We start from the raw sequence: 26,489 nt of genomic DNA, 5'->3' as shown, positions 1-26,489 counted from the left end.
GGTTCGGGAGGCAGACACCCTCTCTACATTTAAGACTAGACTTAAAACTTATCTTTTTTTGTAAAGCTTATAGTTACAGATGGATCAGGTGACTCTGAACCATCTCTTAGTTATGCTGATAGCTTAGTCTGCTGGGGGACCTCTACTGATACACTGAGCTCCTCTCCTCTCTCCTTTCTCTCTATCCATTCAAATGCCACCATTTCATGTCATTAACTTTGTGTCTTCTCTCTCCTGTAGTTGTGTTTCCTCCTCTCCCTGTACTTTTCTGCAGGTATCCTCGGCCTGGAGCTGTACATCTCCAGAATCCAGTTAATCTGCCCAATGTTCTTGCTGCTTGTTGTTGTCTTTATTGCCTACTGTTCTTTTCTCTTCTCTTTCCACTCACCCCAACCGGTCGAGGCAGATGGCCGCCCATCATGAGCCTGGTTCTGCTGGAGGTTTCTTCCCTAAAGGGAGTTTTTCCTCTCCACTGTTGCCTAAAGCTTGCTCAAATGGGATAGTTGGGTTTTCTCTATACTTTTTTGTAAAGATTTTTGAATTGAATTTTTTACTGATCAGTTCCTCCTGTATTCACCCTCTCCTTTATAAGCTCCCTTCAGCCCTCAGTTCCCTGATAGATTGTCAGTTCTGACTATGACTCTCCAGCCATTTTCCTACTTTGTTCCCAGCCTTGCCTCTCTACCCATCTTGTATCCTGGACCTTTCCCTCATCCTCTGGTGATTTCTTCCAGCCCTGTTTCTCAGACCTTTTCGCTTGGATAACAGAATGTGTACGTCAGCCAGTGTGAGTTTTGCCTGCATCTGTGCAGTGATTTTCTGTTGTTACTTGTATCTCTGTATCTTTGTTTCTCTGTATCAAAGTAACAATCTCTAGGTTGTTACTGTTGTTCCCCACCGTGCTTCAGCTTTTTTTTTGTTGTCACTTTGTTTTTGCGTTCAGATCAGTGTCTTAATGTGTTCTTTTGATACCTCGCTCTAGTTAGTTTTCTCTTTTCTCTGCTTTTGACATTGTTTATAATAAATCCTTTTCTTTGCATTACTTCTGTCTCGTGACCCATTCCCTGACAGTAATTACCTTTAATGTTAACATTGAACTAAAAAGATACAACACAGTGAAAAAACAAAACAAACAGGAAAGTATAGTTATTTTACATATTGTAAAAATACTGATGAGAAACTTTTGCAACCTAAAGCTTGTGACATTACAAAGTTTTATTGCTTGGGAGCAGTTATGGACTTTTTTAAATAACTATTATTATTATTACTATATTACTATTATTTACAGTCGCAAGAAAAGGTATGTGAACCCTTTGGGATTACGTGGAGTTTTGCATGAATTGGTCATAAAATGTGCTCTGATCTTCATCTAACTCACAACAATACAACAACAAACACGTCTGCTTAAAAAATACTACACAAACATTATATGTTTTCATGTTTTTATTGAACATAACATGTAAACATTCACAGTGCAGGGTGGAAAAGTATGTGAACCCCTAGCCTAATGACTTCTCCAAGAGCCAATTGGAGCCAGGAGTAAGCCAACCTTGAGTCCAATCAGTGTGATGATATTGGATGTTTTGCTGAAAGCTGTCCTGCCCTTTAAAACCACACACCAGTCTTGGGTTTACTGGTTTCAAGAAGCACTGCCTGATGTGAACCATGCCTCACAGAAAAGAGCTCTCAGAAGACCAACGATCAAGAATTGGTGACCTGCATGAAGCTGGAAAGGGTTACAAAAGTATCTCCAAAAGCCTTGATGTTCATGTGTCCACGGTAAGATAGACTGTCTACGAATGGAGAATGTTCAGCACTGTCTACTCTCCCTAGGCATGGTCGTCCTGTAAAAATGATTGCAAAAAGTAAAGAAGCATCCTAGAGTGTCAGCTGAAGACTTACAGAAATCTCTCGCACATGCTTATATTTTTTTGAAACATCTACAATAAGGAAAAGATGAAACAAGAATGGAGTACATGGGAGGACACCACGGAAGAAGCCATTGCTGTCCAAAAAGAATATTGCAGCACGTTTGAAGTTTGCAAAAGAGCACCTGGATGTTCCACAGCACTACTGGCGAAATATTCTGTGGACAGATAAAACCAAAATTGAGTTGTTTGGAAAAAACACTATGTTTGGAGAAAAAAAGGCACAGCACACCAACATCAAAACTCATCCCCACTGTAAAACATAGCAGAGGGAGCATCATGGTTTGGGGCTGCTTTGCTGCCTCAGGGCCTGGACGGATTGTTGTCATTGATGGAAAAATGAATTCCAGAGTTTATCAAGACATTATGCAGGAAAATGTAAGACCATCTGTCCCAACTGGACACCACAGAGGATGGGTGATGCAACAGAACAATGATCCAAAGCATACAAGTAATTCAACAAAAGAATAACTTCAACACAGAACAAAATACACCTTCTGGAGTGGCCCAGTCAGAGTCCTGACCTCAACCCAATTTAAATGCTGTGGCATGACTTTAAGAGCCATTCACCAGACCATCCCAAGAATATTGCTACATTGAAACAGTTTTGTGAAGAGGAGTGGTCCAAAATTACTCCAGATCGTTGTGCAGGTCTGAAAAGGTTTGGCTGAGGTTATTGGTGCCAAAGGAGGTTCAACCAGTTAAGTCCAAAGGTTCACATACTTTTTCCACCCTGCAATGTGAATGTTTACATGTTATGTTAAATATAAACATGAACACATATGTTTGTGTACTATTATTTAAGCAGACTGTGTTTTTGTATTGTTGTGAGTTAGATGAAGATCTGAGCACATTTTATGACAAATTAATGCAAAACCCCACATAATTCCAAAGGGTTCATATACTTTATCTTGCCACTGTAAAACAGAAACCTGAGCACATTCAGCTCACCTGACAGTTTCCAGTTTACAGTGTGGATTCTCCAGTCCAGCAGACAGGAGCTTCATCCTTGAATCCTGCAGGTTGTTGTTACTCAGGTCCAGTTCTCTCAGACTAGAGGACTGGGAGCTGAGAACTGAGGACAGAGCTTCACAGCTTCTCTCTGAGAGGTTACAGCCACTCAGTCTGAAAAACAGTGATGTAAACATGACAACATTTGTGTCAAACTGTAATTGTCACAATTCCTGCTTGATGCTGGTCCAGTTTGTTTCTCTCTCTTTCACTGGGTCCCACTCCTGCTGCTCTGCTCCCCAGCCACTTCCTGCTATGCCCATACATGGACTGACTTACTCTCCATTCCCTCTGCACTAATTCTCTTTATTAATAGTTTGTCCCAATAACTCATTAAAAAGCCTCCAGTTCATCCAAAATGCTGCAGTCACAGTTCTGACTGGAATTAGCAAGAGAGATCATATTTCTCCTACATTAGCTTCTCTCCATTGACTCCCTGTAAAATCCAGAATTTAATTTAAAATACTTCTCCTCACTTATAAATCTCTTAATAATCAGGCTCCATCTTATCTTAAAGACCTCATGGTTCCATATCTTCCAAGCAGAACTCTACGTTCTCAGACTGCAGGTTTACTTGTTGTTCCTAGAGTTTCCAAATGTAGAATGGGAGGCAGAGCCTTTAGCTACCAAGCCCTCTCCTGTGGAACCAGCTCCCAGTTCAGGTTCGGGAGGCAGACACCCTCTCTACATTTAAGACTAGACTTAAAACTTTCCTTTTTATAAAGCTTATAGTTAGAGATGGATCAGGTGACTCTGAACCATCTCTTAGTTATGCTGATATAGCTTAGTCTGCTGGGGGACCTCTACTGATAAACTGAGCTCCTCTCCTCTCTCCTTTCTCCTCTATCCATTCAAATGCCACCATTGCATGTCATTAACTTTGTGTCTTCTCTCTCCTGTAGTTGTGTTTCCTCCTCTCTGTCTCTGTACTTTTCTGCAGGTATCCTTGGCCTGGAGCTGTACTCCCCAGAATTCAGTTGATCTGCCCAATGTTCTTGATGCTTGTTGTTGTCTTTATTGCCTGCTGTTCTTTTCTCTTCTCTTTCCACTCACCCCAACCGGTCGAGGCAGGAGGCCGCCCACTATGAGCCTGATTCTGCTGGAGGTTTTTTCCGCTAAAGGGAGTTTTTCCTCTCCACTGTTGCCTAAAGCTTGTTCAAATGGGATAGTTGGGTTTTCTATATACTTTTTTGTATAAATATTTCCTGTAAGGTCTTAAACCTTACACTGTAAAGTGCCTTAAGATAACTTCTGTTGTCAATTGGCACTATACAAATAAAACTGAATTGAATTGAATTGAATTAATTACTGATCTATTCCTCCTGTATTCCCCATCTCCTTTATAAGCTCCTTCAGCCCTCAGTTCCCTGCTAGATCGTCAGTTCTGACTACAACTCTCCAGCCATTTTCCTACTTTGTTCCCAGCCTTGCCTCTCTACCCATCTTGTATCCTGGACCTTTCCCTCGTCCTCTATATAATGACAACATTTGTGTTAACCTGTGTTCAATTATCATCTTTAATGTTGACTGTAAAAGAAATTAATAAAATAAAATATAATCAGACTAGAAAATGTAAAAAAAGGTATATAATGAAACTAAACTGCTGATCGAAAACCTCTCTGAGTCAAAAATCCTGACATTAAGAAATTTAAAGTGTTTGAGTCTCGCAGTCATTTAAACTTCAAGTTTTCCAGTTGACAATGTGGATTCTCTGGTCAAGACTTTAATGAACATTCAATTATCCACATACTTACAAAACTTTTTTAGCAGCTTTCACCATTGGCAGCAACCTCAGAAGAGCCTTCTCTGAAGAAGAGTATTTCTTCAGGTCAAACATGTCCAAATCTTTTTCTGATGACAGTAAAAGAAAGACCAGAGCTGACCACTGAGCAGGAGACAGTTTACCTGTGGAGAGACTTCCTGAGTCCAGGTACTGTTGGATCTCCTCCACTAGAGAACGATCATTCAGTTCATTCAGACAGTGGAACAGGTTGATGCTTTTCTCTGTTGAGGGAGTCTCTTTGATCTTCTTCTTGATGTACTGGACTGTTTCCTGATTGGTCAATGATCTACTTCGTGTTTCTGTCTGCAGACCTCGTAGGAGAGTCTTATTGGTCTGCAGAGAAAGACCGAGGAAGAAGCGAAGAAACAAGTCCAGGTGTCCATTTGGACTTTGCACGGCCTTGTCCACAGCACTCTGGTGGAGAAGTTTTAGATCTGGACCAAATAGAAAGAATCTCAGAATGAACCACAAAGAGACTGACTGATCTTCAGACAGCAGAATTGACTCCAGAGTTGATGAAGGTCAGATGACATGAAGAGCAGCCAGAAAACTCCTGAACACTCAGATGGACGAAGCAGAACACCTTGTCCTGGTACAGTCCTCTCTCCTCTTTAAAGATCTGTGTGAACACTCCTGAGTACACTGAGGCTGCTCTGATATCGATGCCACACTCTGTCAGGTCTGATTCATAGAAGATCAGGTTTCCTTTCTCTAGCTGCTCAAAAGCCAGTTTTCCCAGAGACTCAATCATCTTCCTGCTCTCTGGACTCCAGTGTGGATCTCTCTCAGCTCCTCCATCATACTTGATGTTCTTCACTTTGGACTGAACCAACAGGAAGTGGATGTACATCTCAGTCAGAGTCTTGGGCCGCTCTCCTACCTCTCTGGTTTTCAACACCCCTCAGAACTGTAGCAGTGATCCAGCAGAAGACTGGATGTGACACATGATGTGGAGGCTTCGTGATGTCTTGATGTGGGAGATGATTCTTCTGGCCTGCTCCTCATCTGTGAACCTCTTCCTGAAGTACTCCTCCTTCTGTGGGTCAGTGAACCCTCTGACCTCTGTCACCATGTCAACACACTCAGGAGGGATCTGATTGGCTGCTGCAGGTCGTGTGGTTATCAAGAGGCGAGGAGAGGGAAGCAGGTTCCCCCTGATCAGGTTTGTCAGCAGCACATCCACTGAGGTGGACTCTGTAACATCAGTCAGGATCTGATTGTTGTGGAAGTCCAGAGGAAGTCGACACTCATCCAGACCGTCCAAGATGAACACAACCTGGAACTCTTCAAACCTGCAGATTCCTGCTTCTTTGGTTTCAGTAAAGAAGTGATGAACAAGTTCCATCAAGCTGAACTTTTTCTCTTTCAGCACATTCAGCTCTCTGAAAGTCAATGGAAATGTGAACTGTATGTCCTGGTTGGCTTTGTCTTCAGCCCAGTCCAGAGTGAACTTCTGTGTTAAGACTGTTTTCCCAATGCCAGCCACTCCCTTTGTCATCACTGTTCTGATTGGTTCCTCTCTTCCAGGTGATCCTTTAAAGATGTCTTCATGTCTGATGGTTGTTTCTGTTCTGTGTGGTTTCCTGGATGCTGTTTCAATCTGTCTGACCTCATGTTCATCATTGACCTCTCCAGTCCCTCCCTCTGTGATGTAGAGCTCTGTGTAGATCTGGTTCAGAAGGGTTGGGTTTCCTGCTTTAGCAATCCCCTCAAACACACACTGGAACTTCTTCTTCAGATTAGATTTAAGTTCACGCTGACAAACTGCAGCTAAAGTTCCTGAATGAAACCACAAAAACATGATCAATATAATTTCTAATGAAAACACAGTTTGACAGTTTCATGACCCTAAATGATTCACATTTCAATATATTAACACTCCACATCTTCAGCTCTCAGTAAACGTCTCATTTGTCCATGATGTTAAATGTTTAGAGAAATCCTCTTACTGCTCTGCAGACAGTCAGCCAGCTCCTCCTGCTTCATTCTCCTCAGGAAGTTCAGTGTGATCTTCACAAATGCCTCTCTGCTGCTCCTCCTCTGCTCTTCGTCCTCACCAACCAACACCTCCTCATCCTCCCTCTGACTCTCTAAGCATTGTGGGTAATCTGGACTCAGAACCTTCTGGATCTTCTTCAGCTTGTTCTTCACAAAAGTGACAATGTTCTCCTCCAGCAGCTGGAACAGAAACTATACGAATGACACAATCCAACTCAAATCATGGAGCTAAACATCAGATCCATGTTGGACAGACTGACAATCCACTGGTCTAAAAAGTGCAGCATGGAGATTATTGGGAACACAACAGATGGAGAAGTAGTTCTTGGACATGTACAGACCAGAAATATGGAGTCCAGCTGTGTTGGATGCTGCTGGGCAGACTGACCACTGGGAACCTCTGAGCTCTCCTGGTCCACTCTGTGGAGGAATCATCAAGAATGAGCTCACAGTATGTCTGTCCACACAGAGACACACACAAGGTAAAGGTCCATGAAGACAGATTTGATGTGAACAGTGAATCAGAGACTCCCTGTAGTGGTGAAGCTTTACTGTCACCAGTCAATTTGGTTTAGTCTCAGCAGCTCTGAACAACAGATATCTCTGCCTCCCTCACTGAACAATGCTCAATTGTTGGAACAAGGCCTGAGACAGAGTCTGCTTGGATCACACTGGTTGTACTGGGCAGCTCCCAGTCTGAATATGTTGAACTGTGTGAGTATGAGGCAGAGTGCTGCTGCTCACACAACTCACTTTGACTAATTCACATTTGAACAACTTCATTCATTCATTAGTTGGTGGATCCTAAATGAATCTTCAGACGTCAGCTCTGGTACTGACACTGGGGACAAACAGTCCTCTACACTGACTTTGTCACCATTTCTGCATATTCTGTTCTCTGCCATTCCTGTCTGTACTCATTTATGGTCCCCTTTCTCATTTCAGATACCCTGCATGTTCCTGCTTCTCTACCTCCAGGCACCTTGTTAACACTCATCTGGTTCACCTGTGTCATTGTCTCTGCCCCATTGCTATATAACCCACTCCATAACTCTGCTCCCCTGTCAGTTCGTCACTTTCTCTGGAAAGACCACACCTGTCTGCCTGAAAACAGCTCAACTAAAACGATTTTCTGAACCATTAACTCCGGACTCTATGTATGTCTGTCTACCTGCCCGCTAGAGCAGCCGCTTTTAGTTACTCTCCTGTTTTTGGACTTTTTCCCCTGCCAGTGCAGTTATTCAGTTATTGTATTTTTGTTTTCTTACACTCCTGCCGGTTAGTGCAGCGTCCTTAGTTTACTCCGTTCATCTCTTTGTTTATATATCTACCACCTGCTGAATAAAAGACACTTGCTCTCCAGCCTGCCTCAGCTTGTGCTTTTGGGTCCACGCACCTACTTGTGATAGACAACAACATTACAACTAAAGTCTTCCAACAGGAAGTGAAGAAGTCAAGATTCTTTAAGACATTTGTACCAAAATCTTAATTTGGAGAACTTCAATCACAAAGATTTGATCAGAGTTCAACATTTGTGATGTTCAGCTGCTTCCTTTGACGTCTGCCTGCAAGTCAGCACTTCATTAGAAGAGGAGCAGCCCCCTGAGACCCTCTACAGGATCAGTGGTTTAGCTACTGGCTGGATGGAGATTTGATCCATGATCAGAGTGTTTGCTGGAAGAATAGTGAAGAAAGCTTCTCCTTCAAATCAACAGTTCAAACAGAAATCAACTTACTCACATCAGAAATATCCAGAAATCCAAAGAACACAACAATTTATCATCAGAGAAAGTTTACATCATATTGTTCAGACTGATTTTAAACTCACAACAACTTACTCTGTGTCTGATGAAGGTTGATGTTTAAACTCCATAAAACCGTCTTTTGACTGGTCACTCTTGAAGGACACACAGCTGGGTTCAGGTCCTGGTCCAGGAGATTCTGGTCTTTGATGGGACCTGATAGAAAAACAACTTTGGTGACGCTCACATATTCAGTCAAAGTTTTCTTCATAAATAATAAAATAGAATCAGAAGAATAGTAAAAATGTCCTGATGAAATTCTAGATGAGACTTGGAGACAGAATCAGTCCGATGGTCTCAGTCATCTCACCTCTGAGCTTTGGTCTGGCTCTCATGGTCCTCATACCGAGGTATTTTAGATGGAGGGACTCCCTCCTCTCTGTCTTCACATTGATCCATGCTGCTGAATCCACATCCACATCAGCTTACACACACTTTCTACCTTCATGTGGAGAGGAAACACAAATCATTGATGTGCAGTGAAAACTGAAATCCTCCTTTCCATCATTTCTCCTGGACAAAGATCAGCTGCTCCTCCACTGATTGGCTCTTCTTTCCTCTTTCATATCAGTGTCACTTGAATGCAGTCAGACAGCAGTGGGAGGCAGAGGAAGCTGCCAAAAAACATTTTTCACCACCAAATTTTTATTCAACATTCTTTAGCTGTGAACAATGTGTCAAAATATGTTTTACATGAATTTATAGAATTAGACATAAAATAACTGCAGTGTAAATACAAATAGGCACCGAAAATGTATAACAAAATGAACATCTAATGGAAAAAATAAATGGAAAACAAACAACCAATCTCAACAAGCGTGCTCATCAGGATGACATTTCTATTCTTTTTTGGAACATATGACACGTGAGTGTGTGTCAGTGAAAGCAAATTGTGATGAGAGTCCCTCTTGGAGTGGTGGCTCAATGAGTAGATACAGATACAGGCCTTAGATACACAAGGTTCGGGGTTCAAACCCTGTCACAGACACCAGGTGTGTCCTTGAGCAAGACACTCCACGCTAGCTACTTGAGCGCTGTATGTAGCTGCCCACTGCTCCCCCCAGGGGGATGGGTTAAATGCAGAGGACCAATTTCATCTGTAACATGTAAATGTGACAGATAAAGGCTGTTTCTTCTTCTGGTCGATACCAGTGCAGGGGGAAGTTCAGCCTTGTTCTTCCTCACTGTCCCTACCATGGTGAGCTTTCTTTTCAGCAGCTCCTGACCATGAGCATATGATGTGAAGAAGTTGTCACATGTTTTATTTTTCCCTTGGAGACCGGTTGTCATGTCCAGCACAACACGCATGCCCTGTTTTTTTTCGGCCCTTCCAGTACTGGGTTGCTCCATGTATACCTGCATATTCCAGGCATGGCTGCTCCTGGTGTCACATGCTGCCCAGATCTTTATTCCATATTTCCCTGGTTTGCTTGGAATGTACACCTTGAAGGAACAGTGACCTCTGAAAGGAACCAGGCACTCATCATGAAACTGTTGTAAAGACATAGTTGCTTGGAATAAAGGCCTGTCAGACTCTGCATCCCACAAACTTTTTGTAGCCTCATTGTTTGAGCAAATACTCCTGCTAAAATCAACAGACCTATGTAAGCTTGGAGGTCTACCAGGTCCATTTCCCTCCAGATGTCCCCAAACACACGCTTCCCCTCAGGTTTGTCATCTCCAGTATATTTCCCTCAATGGACAATGGTAAAAAGAGTTGGAAGCTGGACTTGATGTCATCCACACAAGATGTTGCATACCGTGTTAGCCCTGGTATCATCTTTATGATGTTTTCCACTCTTGCTTTACTGGATTAAGACCAGAGCGTCCACTCTTGGACTGGAATGTCTCTTCAGGTGCCTGTTCTTCAGGTGCCTCTCCCTCTCCATCTGTTGACTGGTCAGTCTCCTCAAAGTCTGGATCAAAATCTGTGTTGTCTTCCACTTCCGAGACATCCTGCTCTATCTCTGGTTCAATTTCAGTGTCCTCTTCATCATGTCCAAAAACCTGGACCAGAACCTCTTCATCAGAGAACCGCTTGGTCAATCGCCTATTTATTGGGCTCAGAGTAAAAGGAGTACAAGGCAAACATGAAGCTATATATATGGGTCTGTGAAGATGATACATTGATTAGTCTGGAAGGTGTGGTTCACGTGGGGGATAGACACAAAAGCGTGGGAAAGAGATGGGTTCACATAACAGACACCTGTCCAGTCTGTGTGAAGATATGATACGTTGTTTCTTCAGAAAGTTGGTTCACGTAGGAGATCGGCACAAAAGTATGGGGAAGAAATGTGTACCCACAAAAGACATTCAGTCCATTCACCCATCATTCAGTCTGCTGTGTGAGTGAGGGAGTGAGTTGGTTGTATGAGGGATCTCATCTGATGGATGAATATAGTCTGGAAACCCATTCATTTCCTAATGCGGTCACTTTTGACCTGGAACACCACAGATGTAACAAGGTTGATTAAAACACTCAAAATTCAATGAAAGAGGTGATCATCACTTTTATGTGTTCAAGTGCATAGTGTGGAGGATATCATAAGGTCTTGAGGCAATCAGATGTAAAACACAATAGTTATGAGTGTTTTAAGTTGTAAATCGGTCTGATTTGACCCGAACACGACAGGAGGGTTAAAGTTTCGACGTGTGAAACGCAGCATGACGACGTTCAGTAAGAGACGTGAGCTCAAAGACGTGTTTCTTCTTTACTGAACAGAAACAGTGAAGTGATGTGAAAGAAGAACTTTGAAAGTTACTGCAGTTTTTATTATATCAAGGGTTAAATAGAGATTAGAGAGGAGGTGGGGGGTCACACTGCTGATACTGGATCAATTCTCTTTATCTGAATTCATGGAAACACTGATATTCATGTTCAGAAATTAAAGTAAGAGTGAAAGTACATGCTGAAAAGGTACTGCAGTAAAAATACCACCTATTTCTCTTCCTATGTTTCCTGTCTCTCCACAACTCACCATCAACACAGCAAAAATACACATCTGTGCAGGCCGCCAGACACCTGCACACACTGCCCCACAACAACTCCAACACTGCACCTCTCTCTCCAGGAGCATGAGGTGAGGAGGACACTGGAGCAGTGAACCCCAGGAAAGCTGCTGTACCTGACTGCATCCCTGGTGCAGTGGTTAAAGCCTGCACAGACCAGCTGGCAGAGATCCTCAACAAGCTGTTCATTCTCTCTCAGACACATGTCATCATCCCTCAATACCTGAAGGCCGCCACCATCATCCCCATTACTAAAAAAAAAAAAATAGACAGTCTCAATGACTACAGACCCATAGTCTCACATCTGTCATTATGAAGTGTTTTGAGCGACTAGTCTCTTAGCACAGCAGAGACAGGCAGAGGAGCGGATGCCTGGAGAGCCGGCTGTGGAGCGCCAGGAGGATGCTCCAACAGGAAGCAAGTTCAGGTCAGGCTGGTCCGGTGAGGGGGGAATCCAGGGTTGAAGGGGTGCAGGTGCGAGAAAGAGAATCAGGCAGATACAGGTACAGGTCTGGTATTGTGAGCTGAATGACAGGGAATAAACAGAACTCACAGCACCAGGGGGTCAGACAAGAGACAGGGTCCAGAGCAGGCAGAGTCCAGAAAATTCAAAACAAGTCAGTCGAGCAGGCCGGTATTTATACTGTGGGGAAACCAGGTGTAATCAATTAGGCGAGTGAATGTTATCAGACTGGTAGGAGGAAACAGGAAGTTGTCAAAATAAGGCCTCGGGGGAAATACAAGCAGCAACGAGGCTGAAACCATGATATTTCCTTCTTTGAAATAACACTGAACTGAATCATTTTGGGTTCAGACTATTGACTGGACAAAACCAACTCAGTGAAGGTTCCACTTTCTCACTTGATTCTGGTTCTGAACAGAACAAACAGATGATGGATGAAGCAGGAAAAGAATCATCAGATTGATCAATAATGAAATGAATCACAACTGCTCCATAGAAATCATTCACTGTCTGTGTCTCAGAGTTCTCTCTAATAAACTGAGGGACTTTGGACTAAACCACCTTTGTCTGGATTAACCAGCGGTTCCACCTGGACAAACGTTTCCTGAATCACCTGGTTCAACAACTACACCGACTTTATCGACAGTGTTCAGACTAAACGACGACACCGTTGTTGTTTCTAGATTCAGACTGAACACTTTGATAACTGAGCATCTGTCTGACAGTCAGACTACAGGTTTCCACACAGGAGAGAGAACCAACAACAGAAAGAGACAGAAAACATACTCACCCTGAAACGCAGACACTCTGAGCGTCCTCCACTCCCAGCATGCACTGGGAGACTGAGAGAGAAGCAGTAAAAAGTCATAAACTGAAGCAATAAACCTGAACTTTGACTCCAACCCCACAAACACACTGTTGAAATTAACAGTCAGAACCTCAGACCCACTAAAGCTCCTTTTTGTGTGTATTAACCCTTTAAATCAGCATTTCCTGAGAAGACACATCTGTAATTTGACCATTTAACTCAAACACAGGAACAGTTTGACCCTGGAACTCATCAGCACATCACACTACAACAGGAAATCCTTCTAGTCTCAGCTTCAGTTCAATGAGGAGAGATCAGCAGAGCGTCAATAAAAAGTTATTGGAAAGCAGAAATGATGGAATAGATTTAGTTGGAGTTCCAGCAGAGAGTGAGTGTAAAAGATCTTCCTCATTGACCTTTAGACAAAACTTAATTTTCCCTGAACCAGTGAGAGGAAAACCCACAGTACAGAAGTCGTACTTCAGAGCGTCAGTGTTTCTAGCTGTGGTGTGGCTGCAGTACTCTGTGGTTGGTGCTGCGTCAGTCATGTTCTGTTCTGAACCCTGAACCAGGATCAAAAGTCCAACCTGCAGTTTCCTGTTCTGCCTCGTCCCCACTCTACAGTGTGAATGTAGATACGGTATCAGTGTAGTAGGTTTATGATTTGTTTCCGTATTTCTTATCACACAGTGACTGTACATGATAAATAATTATTATCTGTTACACTGGATCTCACATATTTAGTCAAACATCTAATAAACATAATTAACAGAGCTCCATAAGTCCCTGAAATAACTGTCATGACTTTTAATAATAATAAAACACTGTTGTGTTGATACAGTATGTGTGACGACAGTGAAAGGCAAACAACAGGCATCATGATGAAAAAAGTATTGATTTATCATTTTATGAGAAGATCCCAACAAGAGAAGGTGATAATAAGATACAGTTACACTGGGTGGAGGCAGCAGACTCTGCAGCTAAAGCTAACAGACATCACAACCTTTAAAGATGGTGGTATAGATAGTCGAACTTTCACCTTGTCAGTAGTTGAGGTGGAGCTAGTTTGAAATGTTTCAGTGTAAAACTGGATCATATTTCTTTTCTTTATTTATGTAGTGCAGTAAAAATACACACAACCACCAAGTATGAAGTACATTACTGGAGTAAAAGTACTTAGTTACGATCCAGAAGAAAAGTACAAGTGTAGTTTAGATGTGTTGAACATGTGACTCTGACACCAGAGAAACTCGACCTTTAAAAAGGATCAAATATTTATTGTCAGCTTGTTTCACATTTGTAGTAGTGGATAAAAACTGGTTCTGTGTTACTGCAGAGACCTGGTGTGGAAGTAAACCAGAATCCTGGATCAGGTTCAGACCAGCAGAGTCCAGCAGGTGGCAGCACTGACTGTCTGTTGAGCAGGAAACAGAAGCACTAACTGTGTTTTCCTCGGTCTAATAAACAGCTGCAGGTCCAGGTCCAGGATCAGGTCTCAGTTAGGATATGTTCTGGTCCACAAAAGGACAGGGGTCAACAGTCATCACTGAGGATCAACTCATCATGTGTCTGTTTGACCAAATGTTGGAACCAACACAAGCGGCTAAATGAACAGACGATGATGATGAGGATGAAGATGATGATCCTTCAGCAAGTATGTGTCTTTTCATCACTTCAGTCCTATCTACACAGTGATCTACAGTGCCTATAACAAGTATTCCCCAGCTGGGTGTTTCATCCTTTTATAGACATTAAAATCAATCATAGTCAATAAAAGTCATTAATGTCAAAGTGAAAACAGGTTTCTACAAAGTAATTTCAATTAAGTAAAAATATGTGCGGTTAAATCAGTGTTTATATTAATATTCACCACTTCAGGTCAGTATTTAGTAGATTCACCTTTGGCTGCAATCACAGCATGAGTCTGTGTGGATAGGGGTCAGTTAGACTTGTACATCTGGACACTGGAGTTTTATGTAATGTTTCTTTGCAAAACTGCTCAAGTTCTGTGGATCAGGTGTGAACAGTCTTTTCAAGTCTATCCACAAATTCTCTATTGGATTGAGGTCTGGGCTTGATCATCAGGGACAATCTGATTATTAAGATTCACACACATTCACTGTTCTTGTAAACTTCATAGTTGCTTTGGTTGTGTGAAGCTGACAATTGACAATTGTTAAAAGCACTATACAAATAAAATTGAATTGAATTGAAGGGTGAAAACCTTTTATAGGCACTGTAGTCTAGACCAGGGGTCACTAACAGGCGAACCGTGGTCCGGATCCGGACCCAGAAACTGTCCCATACGGACCCGGAGATACAGACCAAACCGAACGTTTTGATTCCAAATCTAGCGAGACACGTTAAATTTAGACGGCACAGCTATTGTGATCGTTACGGTAGTTATTTAGTGGACGCGAATACGCATTGGCCAATTGAATGCGAGTTAAGCCATCCCACGTGACTTCACTTAGCCAATCGATTCTGTGGATCGTAGGCGGTAAAATTAGCGACTCAACAGTAGATGAGAGAAAGTTCGAGGTTGGAAAAAAATTAATAAACAGAGATGGTGATAACAGAGAGACAGAGAGGAGAGAGACAGACGACAGAGAGGAGAGGGACAGACGACAGAGAGGAGAGAGACAGACGACAGAGAGGAGAGAGAGACAGACGACAGAGAGGAGAGAGATACAGACGACAGAGAGGAGAGAGATACAGACGACAGAGAGGAGAGATACAGACGACAGAGAGGAGAGAGACAGATGACAGAGAGGAGAGATACAGACGACAGAGAGGAGAGAGATACAGACGACAGAGAGGAGAGATACAGACGACAGAGAGGAGAGAGACAGACGACAGAGAGGAGAGATACAGACGACAGAGAGGAGAGAGAGACAGACGACAGAGAGGAGAGAGACAGACGACAGAGAGGAGAGAGACAGACGACAGAGAGGAGAGAGACAGACGACAGAGAGGAGAGAGACAGACGACAGAGAGGAGAGAGACAGACGACAGAGAGGAGAGAGATACAGACGACAGAGAGGAGAGAGACAGACGACAGAGAGGAGAGAGACAGACGACAGAGAGGAGAGAGATACAGACGACAGAGAGGAGAGATACAGACGACAGAGAGGAGAGAGAGACAGACGACAGAGAGGAGAGATACAGACGACAGAGAGGAGAGAGAGACAGACGACAGAGAGGAGAGATACAGACGACAGAGAGGAGAGATACAGACGACAGAGAGGAGAGATACAGACGACAGAGAGGAGAGAGACAGACGACAGAGAGGAGAGAGACAGACGACAGAGAGGAGAGAGACAGACGACAGAGAGGAGAGAGACAGACGACAGAGAGGAGAGAGACAGACGACAGAGAGGAGAGAGACAGACGACAGAGAGGAGAGAGATACAGACGACAGAGAGGAGAGAGACAGACGACAGAGAGGAGAGAGACAGACGACAGAGAGGAGAGATACAGACGACAGAGAGGAGAGATACAGACGACAGAGAGGAGAGAGATACAGACGACAGAGAGGAGAGATACAGACGACAGAGAGGAGAGAGACAGACGACAGAGAGGAGAGAGACAGACGACAGAGAGGAGAGATACAGACGACAGAGAGGAGAGAGATACAGACGACAGAGAGGAGAGATACAGACGACAGAGAGGAGAGATACAGACGACAGAGAGGAGAGAGATACAGACGACAGAGAGGAGAGATACAGACGACAGAGAGGAGAGAGAGACAGACGACAGAGAGGAGAGATACAGACGACAGAGAGGAGAGAGACAGACGACAGAGAGGAGAGAGATACAGACGACAGCGAGGAGAGAGGGAGAGATACAGACAACAGAGAGGAGAGATATAGACGACAGAGAGGAGAGATACAGACGACAGAGAGGAGAGATACAGACGACAGAAAGGAGAAAGTTGATAAAGTGACGGTAAGACAGAGATAAGGAAGAGATAAATATAAAAATGTCCAAACAAAAGAAAAGTTGACATTGAATATAGAGTTTTTAATCAGGAATGGCAAATCTGTTCATATTACCCACTGAACTAAACCAGTGTCTCATATGTTCAGAAACTGTGGCTCTTATTAAAAGAGCCAATGTCAAATGTCATTATGAGACAAAACACAAAGGTTTTGAACACACATACTCACTCAAATCTGAAGTGCGATCACAGAAAGTTGCTAGTCTCAGAGCCCAGTATGACCAGTCCACCAGGATCTTGAGCCACATGCTCAGGACGATGTTAACAATAATTTGTCAAAAGGTTTTTGAATTGTACTGAATTAATTAGATTCGACAGTCAAGTATTGATCACATGCAGGCTACTTTATAATATATATATATAATATATATATAAATAGTTAGACATAATCTATAATCTATCTATCTATAATCTTCTGGACCTTTGCCTCCAAAAATATTGTGTAACCGGACCTCTTTAAATTTTAGTTGAATACCCCTGGTCTAGACCCTGTTCTCACCTTCATGTGACAGTGACCTGGTTCCTGACGCCAGGTTTGACACAATCAGGAATTTTAGCTGTGAGTGTCAGGAGGAGTCAGAGTGTTTGATCTTTGTCCTAAATTCTCTCTGTAGAGGAGACAGAGACAAAAAACACAGAAACCAAAAGCTAATTTTGACCTTTGACCTGAAGCAGCACAGTTTTCTTTCTCAGCAGTAGGTAGGTGTTTTCCTCCCTGTTGTAAACTCCACATACGTATCTTCCCGTGTCTCTGACTTTTGGGTTCTTCAGGGTCAGACTGAGGTCTCCAGTTTCCAGCAGGTTTCTCTTCATCTCTGTTCTGTCTCTGTAAAACTGGTTCTGTTCTTCAGGCTGGTCAGAGCCGCTCAGATATTTGTGGACCATCATGTATTCAGGTTCATATCGTCCCCACTCCACTTCAGCATCCTCAGGCATCCTCCCTCTTCTGAACATGTCCAAACCATCTCAGTCTGTCCTCTCTGACTTTGTTGCTAACACAGGCAACGTGAGCCGTCCCTCTGATGTACTCGTTCCTTATTCTGTCTGACCTGGTCACTCCTAAGGAGAACCTCAACATCTTCATCTCTGCTACCTCCATCTCAGCCTCTTGTCTCTGTCTCACTGCTACCGTCTCTAACCCATAGAACAGAGCTGGTCTCACCACAGTCTTGTACACCTTAAAGCTTTTTTTTAGTGATTGCACCATGTAAAATCCTTCACTGGAGGTCACCTGTGCTTTTTATGAAGGGAGGTTTATATTAAATTCTCCATTTCGGGTTCAATCTCTTGCCTCCACTAAGTCTACCTGTCCATTCGTCTTCTTTATGCTCGTCACACATATACTGAGTCTTCTAGACTACTGTCAGGATTGTTGAGGAGATGTGAACATCTATTCCTGAGACTCTGGGACAAAACCTGAAGAATAGTAATCTTATGGACCTGTGGAATGATGATAGATGATGTATTTCCATCTTTGATTGTTGCCCCTGCTGTTGAAGCAATGAAATAAGAGGAATCATTAACAAATGAATAAATAAGGATTTAAAACAATAATAATAATTTGTCTTACCACTGTGCTTGACATAAGAACTTTGAACTGACCTCTGACCCTCAGCTCCACTTGTTTCTTCATCAGGATGTTTCCCTCCCTGTTGTAGACGGTGCAGGTGAAGGTTCTTATGTCTTCATCTGTGGGGTATTTCAGGGTCAGACTGAGGTCTCCAGGTTTCAGCAGGTTTCTCGTCATCTCTGTTCGACCTCTGTAAAACCGATCCTGTTCTTCAGGCTGATCAGAGCCGTTCTGATACACATGGACCTTCCAGTTCAAACTGTTCCTCCACTCCACTTTGACATCTTCAGGCAGACAAACTGTGGTTTTCCAGGGCAACAGGACAGACTCCACCCCTGAATCCACCACTACCTGTTGGACTGAGAGGACAACAGAGCAAAAGAAATGTGGAAACTGAAGGTTTATTTAAGAGAGTGATGTTAAGAATCCCAGTGTTTTAAATATTGGTTCATGTTTGAAAGTAAAGCTATAAGACTAACAAAGAGAAAAACATCTCATAAACCGACGTTGAAATGAAGATGAAAGAATTTAAAGACGACCAGAACAAAGAAAAATCTCCAGAACAAAACATGTTCTGAATTTTAGTGAAACTGAATCAAATTAATTAATTCTATAAATCAGTGGCTTTTACAGGGAAACCTTCGCTCTCTAATGTTTGATTGATGACGACATATCTGTACAGTAAGAAACATTTTCACACACTTTGAGCAAGTGTCAAAAAAAAACACATCTTGTTCATTTTAATATCAGAGTTTGATTTTCCAACAGCACATGAAGGCAGCAGCTTTGTATCTATTTGCTAAATCCTTAATCTAGATATTTCCTTCTGACTGAAACGGACATATGAAATGACGATGGTGAAAAACTCTATAGTTAGAATTGGACCTGTTTCTTCTCTGTAATATCGACACTGTCACATGTTCTGATTTAGTGAAGAAAACCAAAAGTGTCTGAGCCTCGGTTTTAAGGAGACTTTGTTCTATGAAACTATCACATATTTCTGTTTCACAGCAGATTAGTTTGATTTCTTAGATATGAAAAACTAGTGAGGAGGATCTTTACTAAAGTCTAAAGAAGCAGAGTTGAATGATGAAGCAACAAGTTCCTCACTAACAACATGCTGAGCCTTTGGTTTAGAAATGTTCCCTCACACATCATTTGTTCTCTTTCTTTAGAGTCACTACATCATTTGGACTTCACAGTAGAATACCGTGGATTTCTTCACAGTACTAATAGATACCTTAGTCTTTGTGGAGGCTGGAGCTCAGAGGAAGCTCGCCTCAACAGCAGCACTTTGATGTGGTGTATGTGAGTAGGTGGGTTCTCAGATTTGATTGGATCATGGATGTAGGATCAAGTTAAAGCTCATTAAGATCAGGACTGAATGAGTTCTACAGAAGCTGGTCTTTAATAAATGGCTGTTGTTTGTGTTGAACCAGCTCCGAGCCTGTTTCTATCTGAGTATAAGACCAGAGACAGTGGACTGGTCTGAAGCAGCACCTGGACTGGACTAAACTGGTTCCTAGTTACTGATTGACTGAAAAACAAAACGTTTGATCTCTTGTGTTGAATCTAGATGATAAATGACTTCCTGTGTTTCCAGCATCTTCCTGTCAGAGTCATGTTTGGTTTTTAGCTTAGCAAAGAGACTAACCTTTGACCTGGAGCTCCACTTGTTTCTTTCTCAGGATGTTCCCTCCCTGTTGTAGACGGTGCAGGTGAAGGTTCCTCTGTCTTTGTCTGTGGGGTATTTCAGGGTCAGACTGAGGTCTCCAGGTTTCAGCAGGTTTCTCTTCATCTCTGTTCGGTCTCTATAAGACTGGTTTTGTTCTTCAGGCTGATCAGAGTCGTTTTGACACACATGGACCTTCCAGTTTAAACTGTCCGTCCACTCCACTTTGATGGCGTTGGGCAGACAAACTATGGTTTTACAGGGCAGCAGGGCCGACTCCACCCCTGAATCAACCTCCACCTGGTAGACTGAGAGGACAACAAACCACAACATCATCTGGACAGACAGCAGCACTGATGGTATCAGGACCTCAATTACCTGAGAACAGACTCTGAGATTCTCTAGGAAACATTCTGATGAGTTCATAGATCTCTGTTCATCTACAAACGGACCACTTTGTTAATCAGTCCATCCTGATGACCTCTGAACCAGCTGCTGCCTCACACTAAACTAAGAACTACTCAACTCCAATAAATCCTCATCCTCACAAATGAACATTGAACGACGGTTCAGTTTTTCTCCAACAAACAGAGATAAAGACAGAAATGGATCAGTTCCTTCTCTACAGTCATCAGGAACTAATGATCACTGATTCATTCTCAGTGTGGTTCTGATTGGTTCCTCACTCTCAGTCTGTCTTCACAGTCAAGGAGCAACAAGAGGAAAGAAGGTAACCATCAGCATTATGGGTAATGTAGTAGTGACGTACCTGACATGAAGTACTGACGGAAATGTACTAAAAGAACCCCAGTAACAAGAAGAACAACAACCAGGAGAACCAGGAGAATCAGGAGAGCTTTGGCCCAGGATGGAAAACTTTCTGTGGAGAACATAAAGAACAACATGACCTCTGACCTGTTTCTGCAGTAGATGTTGTGGTTTGTTACTGACCTTTGACCAGCAGCTGTATATCTGTCAGTTTGAGTTTTTCTCCAGCTGATGTGACGGAGCAGGTGTAGGTTCCACTGTCTGACAGTGTCAGTTTTGTCAGGTTCAGACTGAGGTCTCCAGTTTCCAGGGCGTCAGTCCTCATCGATGTTCGGTCTCTGTAAAGCTGGTTTTGGTTTTTAAGGTCATCACCTTCCTGCTGACGCTGGTGGACGGTTGAAGGACTGAGATCGTAGCGGCTCCACACCACTGTGGGGTCGTCCAGTTCAAAAGTGGGAAACTCACAGGGCAGCAGGAAGTGGTCCCCCTCATACATGTCCACAGCTGAGGCATGCTGGGAAACTGTGAGGACACACAGACAGAGAGGGTCCATCTCAGCAGCCGTGAGATGTCGTTAGGCATACGAATTCATGTCTCATTACTGGTGCATCCTCAGGTGAGCCAGAAATCAACCTGGTCAAGGTCAATGTGTCCTCTGCAGTGTGTGCAGCCTGTAAACTGTGCTGCTAAAGATCAACTCAACATTTGTCTGAATGAAGCCCAACATTTACATCCACATCTGATGCTGCTGTCATCAAACAGACCTCAGCAAAGGATCATTGTCACTGCTGGTAACACAACCTGGAAGAATCTCAACAAGCTACAGGGGCATAGGATGATTACTGCTAAATAAAAAGCATCATTATTACACTATAGAAATCCTAATAAAAGTCCAGCACTGAAAAGAGTTAGCATCACACTATACTTAAAGTAGGTTACTAAAAGTTCTTAGCATTAGTTATTTTAGAATTGTCCTTGACTTGATTGACACTTATTTATCATGTTTTTAAAAGAACCACATCTTATTGTTCAGAACTGACTTTTGCAGTAAAAAAACAGCTGTTCTTTACAGGAATATATCCATAAACACACAGACGCCTACAGTCAGCAGACATTAGCTTTGTCTTCAATCGAACATTATGTTTCTTAATGAACTTTTATTCAGGAGAACTGATCACTGGAAAATTCCATTGCAATGATGGTAACACAGCTGAAGACATATCTGTTAATGAAAAACATGGTAAATCCTGTGTGTCCAGAAGTGTAACAGTCTAAATTATATAATATCACTGGATTATACCCACTCCCAGGTGACCAAACTTTACTGGAACTTTAAGATGAAATAAATACAACAATGATAGAACTTATTCCATTCATGTTGTGGACAGACACAAAACGCCAACGATAATGAGAATAGGACCTTGTTGAACCCATCATCTAGCTGGAAAAGAGTTACTGTGATGACTTATTGAGACTGGACCCAAAGAACATGCTGATACCACAGCTGGATAAATCCCTCACAACAGTACTTTAACAAAAGTCTTCACAAATCACTAGAAACACTAGTATTCACTGTCATCCACAGATCAAAAAGTAAGGGAGCAGAGGTCAGAAAGTCTCATCTCCTGGAAATCTCCATCCATCCACCTCTCCCTCTTCACTTCATCTGTCTCCTGTAAACCACCGTCTTCACAGTACGAAAAAGACAATGGATCTTTCACCTATCTTTATGCTCACCTGTGTATTCTGTGTAGATGGTAATAATGATGGTCATCCACCTATAGAGGGCGCTCCCCTCCTGATCTTACTTCCTGCTCCAGCTGCCTCATGATCTCTGATATTTTCAAAACTTTTAATGCTACTCTACTCTGATCAATCTTTGAGTTTAAAGAAACAGAGAACGTATGAAGAGGTCAAACACATCATTTGTAAAAGTGGAAACACGGCTGCTTTAATTAAGATAAAAAATAAAAAGCCTGTAGTGAACTGACTTAATGTGAAAATAGTCCAACACTGTAGTAGTGAGTACAATTAGTAACTGGTATCCACTGAAACAGTCATAATTACAGTTCAAGTAGTTACTTGCACTAAACACTTCACCTTAAATGTGACCAGTGGAAGTGCAGGTTACTCAGGAAGTTATCATGAAGATCAGTTTCAAGCCCTCATCAACAGTATAAATTAGTTTTGTCTGTTTTGTTTTTAGATGTTAATGTATTTATCTAATTGATTTGAACTAATATATGATCTCATACCATCCCAGCAAAGGAAGCCGGTGATAGAAGGCCACTGACTCTGGACCAGCAGAAAGACACTGACCTCTGAATAAAAGGTAGATTATTGCAGTAATGATGCACATGAGACAAACTCATATATTTATAACTTGACTGACTTCTACAGACACTGTAGAACTTAATAAGCAGGCTGCCGACACAGTAGCAGCGTGTTACCTAAAGTAAATCTACAATGTGCACTAATCCTGCTGTGCTACTTAACAGGTGTTTTACACAGTTCACAAACTGTCTCTGCACAACACAGAGCAGAGGTCAAAACTGAACTGGATCAGAGGAAAAAGACTTGAGATAGAAACTCAATGAAAAACAGAAAAATGGACCTGGAAATCCAGAAATTATAAAGAGAAGTGATTCAGTGTCTCTGAGGGACGATTGATGTGAACATAGGTAAAATCCACCAATGACATCAGGGAAAGCTGTAACACACAATGAGGAGGTTCCTTCTGCACTTGTTCTACCAGAACACCTTTCTGGTTCTAATGTGTGATTCATGTTACCTGCAACCTTATAGAACTGGTCCTTGATGTGGAGGGGGGGTCTTCTTTGGCCAGGGGAGGGGATGAAGACTGACCTGTGCACAAGTGATTTAAAATTTCTTATTGTGAATCAAACAGTGTCTTTATTGAGGTTCTCAGCATCTCCAACAGAATAAAGGAACAGGCCACTTGCTGCACAGCGACTGCACTAAAACATGAATTAATCAAACCTATGACAACAACACGTCTTCAGAAACACTGGATAAATAACACTGGGCCTGACAGTAATAAGAACTACCACAGACATGAGGATTAAAGTGACAGTGACCGTATCTCTGCAGCATTTTAAAGCAGGATAATTAAAATAATCCAACATATCTACAGAGACCATTGAATGACTGTAAAACATGTTAATGTCTAACTGTACTTCCAGCTGAACTAACAGATACGTCACAGTATTCATCTTCTCCTGGTACTTAACCTGCTCTGGACCAGATCACAGATTAAAACCTCCACAGTAACTAAATTCAGCTTCATTCACCCAGATCTACCTTTAAATACTGATGCATGAATCCATAATAATGAAGGATACTGTTTGGTTTTTGTATTGAATCTCTGACCATGAATCCAGATCTTCACAGTCCAGATTAGACTCTGTTCTATTAAATCACAGCCACACTTTCAAATCCAGTTTTTAAATACAACATGAATTTAGTAGAAATCATCATATGTGAAACAACAGAATGAAGAAAACTGGGTGGAGCTGCCCTTTAAACTTCCAGATACCAGGACATTAGATTTTAATTGATGGATTTCTTTTCATATTTATTTAGTATTAGAAATATTAATGGTTGTTTATTCTCTGTAACACGTCAACATCCTCCTGTAACATGGAGTCACTGAAACATACAAACATCCACTACATTAAAATGTTCAGGGGTTTTATTCCAGGACTTTTCCAGGTTTTTCATGACCGTACAAAATGTGTGGGTTCAACAAACTAATGTTAAAGCAGCAGATTTATTTGGTGATATTTGATTTATGGATATGTTGAAAATCGCAGCATGTCGTCCTGTTAAATCTCAGATCTCTGTACATCTGTGAACCTGATTCAGCCTCCAACCACCTCCTCTATCTCACTCCATCAGACACATCCAGAGGTTAGAAACCTCCACCCTTCAGGCCTGCAGACCAGGGTGTGTTGGTGTGTGAACTAACTGAACCTATGTACGTTGAATTATGGACCTATCAGCCTCTTATTTCTGTTATTTGCTCAGTTTCTTGTACATTCATGTCACGGCTGGACTGAATTTTAATGTTCTTCATTATATTGTGTTAGATTCTTGTGTTCAGTAGAGGAGAAGAGGACTGGACTCCTACACTGTAGATATATTCATGATGTCAGCTGATTTACTTTATTACTTCATTATTTTACTGTTTAATGTTCATTTGTCTACGATAGAAAAACTCCTTCATCATCATCCTCCATGTTTATCTGCTTCAATAAACGGTTAGATCGGATTTCTTGGGTCCTGTGTTTGAATGTACAGTCCACATAGATGGTCCATGAGTCAGCACCATGAACCGAGTCCTGCTCAGCCACAAACCAACAGAGGAGACCCGACCGATCAGAGCAGAGAGACGGAGAAAAGAAATAACGGGGTGATAAGATGAGACGGAGGAAGCTTTTCTTACCGAGCTGGAGGATCACAAACACCACCGACATCTGCATCTTCCCGCAGCCTCGTTAAATCAGCTTCTTCCTGATCGGATCCGCGCTGCACATGGTTTGTTCAGGTGGACTCGTTTTCCTCCATCACTGCTGGATTCTCCAAACTACATCCACGTTTCCTTCACCTGCATCTGTTTGTTATGATTTAGTAGAAGATAAACTAGAGATTTATGGAGAGATGCAAGTGTAACCCAGGTTATTATTTAGAGCTCTGATTTACACAGTGTTCCTAAACGCATCATGAACATGAAGTTTCTACTCTCATCAGGACTCGAACACATCACACAACTCAGACTCAGGTGTGTGAGCAGAAATAAAACATAGTTCAAAGTTATAAAAGTCAAGTAGAACATAAAGAGTTACTGAATGAAACTGAACTGAAAGAGACGAGAGAAAAAACTCGACGGGCGTTTTATCAATTAAGAGGATTATCCAGGTGAGTTAGCTTCAAACTAGCTGGTTAGCACAGGTAACTTTATTCTGGGAGAGTTAAAGTTTGTGTTTTGTTACCTCGAATACATTTCAGAGCAAAACCAGTCAGGAGATGAGAATTGTTGTGTTAGACAAAGTGTTTTTATTGTTTAAATAAACTCATTAGCCGCTAGGTTCTGCTGGTTAATTGAGGCCTACAAGCTAAGTGACTGCTACATGTTTAGCAGCTACTGTAACTCTGATAAGACATGTGACATAGTTTTTATGTGTCAGAATTGTTATATGTTAGAGTAGATGTGTTTGTTGTGAATTTGGTTAAGAAAGGGAAACATGACAGCTGTGTTTTATGTATATTTTTTTGTAGTATTGTATTTTATTTAAAGGTTATTGGACTCTGTGATAACTTGTGTGCAGGCTGTTTTTTTTTTTTTTTTGAGGGACAATTCTTCTGTCGTGGAGCTACAGTCTTCTCATCAGGACTCCAAGGTGGTGGTAGGAACCAGATTAGAGGAGACCCCCTCTCATCATTCAGCCAGGTTCAGAAGTGTAGATTTTAGATAGCCAGGGTAGGACATAAGTCTACTAGGGGCTACATGTTCATATGTTTGTGTAGGTACAACTCTGTCTCCTGAAAGTTAAGTTCCTATATAGTTTATAATGTTTAGTAGTAAATGTAATCATATAATCATTATGTTGTGGTGCTAAATATTTTTTGAATGAATGAAGCCTAATTTATTAATGGA

At 42.1% G+C, this 26,489-nt stretch overlaps 2 protein-coding genes across 2 annotated transcripts in view; both read right to left on the bottom strand.

Moving 5' to 3' along the window:
• LOC113168126 (NACHT, LRR and PYD domains-containing protein 3-like) overlaps positions 1–26,489 on the bottom strand; it is a 176,319-nt gene that overhangs the window by 136,985 nt on the left and 12,845 nt on the right. The window lies entirely within an intron of this gene.
• Positions 17,994–25,583, bottom strand: LOC113155792. Its single transcript, XM_033326683.1, has 5 exons — positions 25,278–25,583; positions 20,996–21,334; positions 20,814–20,924; positions 18,405–18,731; positions 17,994–18,292 (listed from the first exon to the last, which is right to left on the bottom strand). The coding sequence occupies exons 1-5, from the start codon at positions 25,312–25,314 to the stop codon at positions 18,135–18,137; spliced, it is 972 nt and encodes a 323-aa protein (XP_033182574.1). The 5' UTR covers positions 25,315–25,583; the 3' UTR covers positions 17,994–18,134.

This window comes from Anabas testudineus, chromosome 18 (assembly GCF_900324465.2).
Source record: "Anabas testudineus chromosome 18, fAnaTes1.2, whole genome shotgun sequence".
Classification (NCBI taxonomy): domain Eukaryota; kingdom Metazoa; phylum Chordata; class Actinopteri; order Anabantiformes; family Anabantidae; genus Anabas; species Anabas testudineus.
This window is presented reverse-complemented; position numbering and strand designations above follow the sequence as displayed.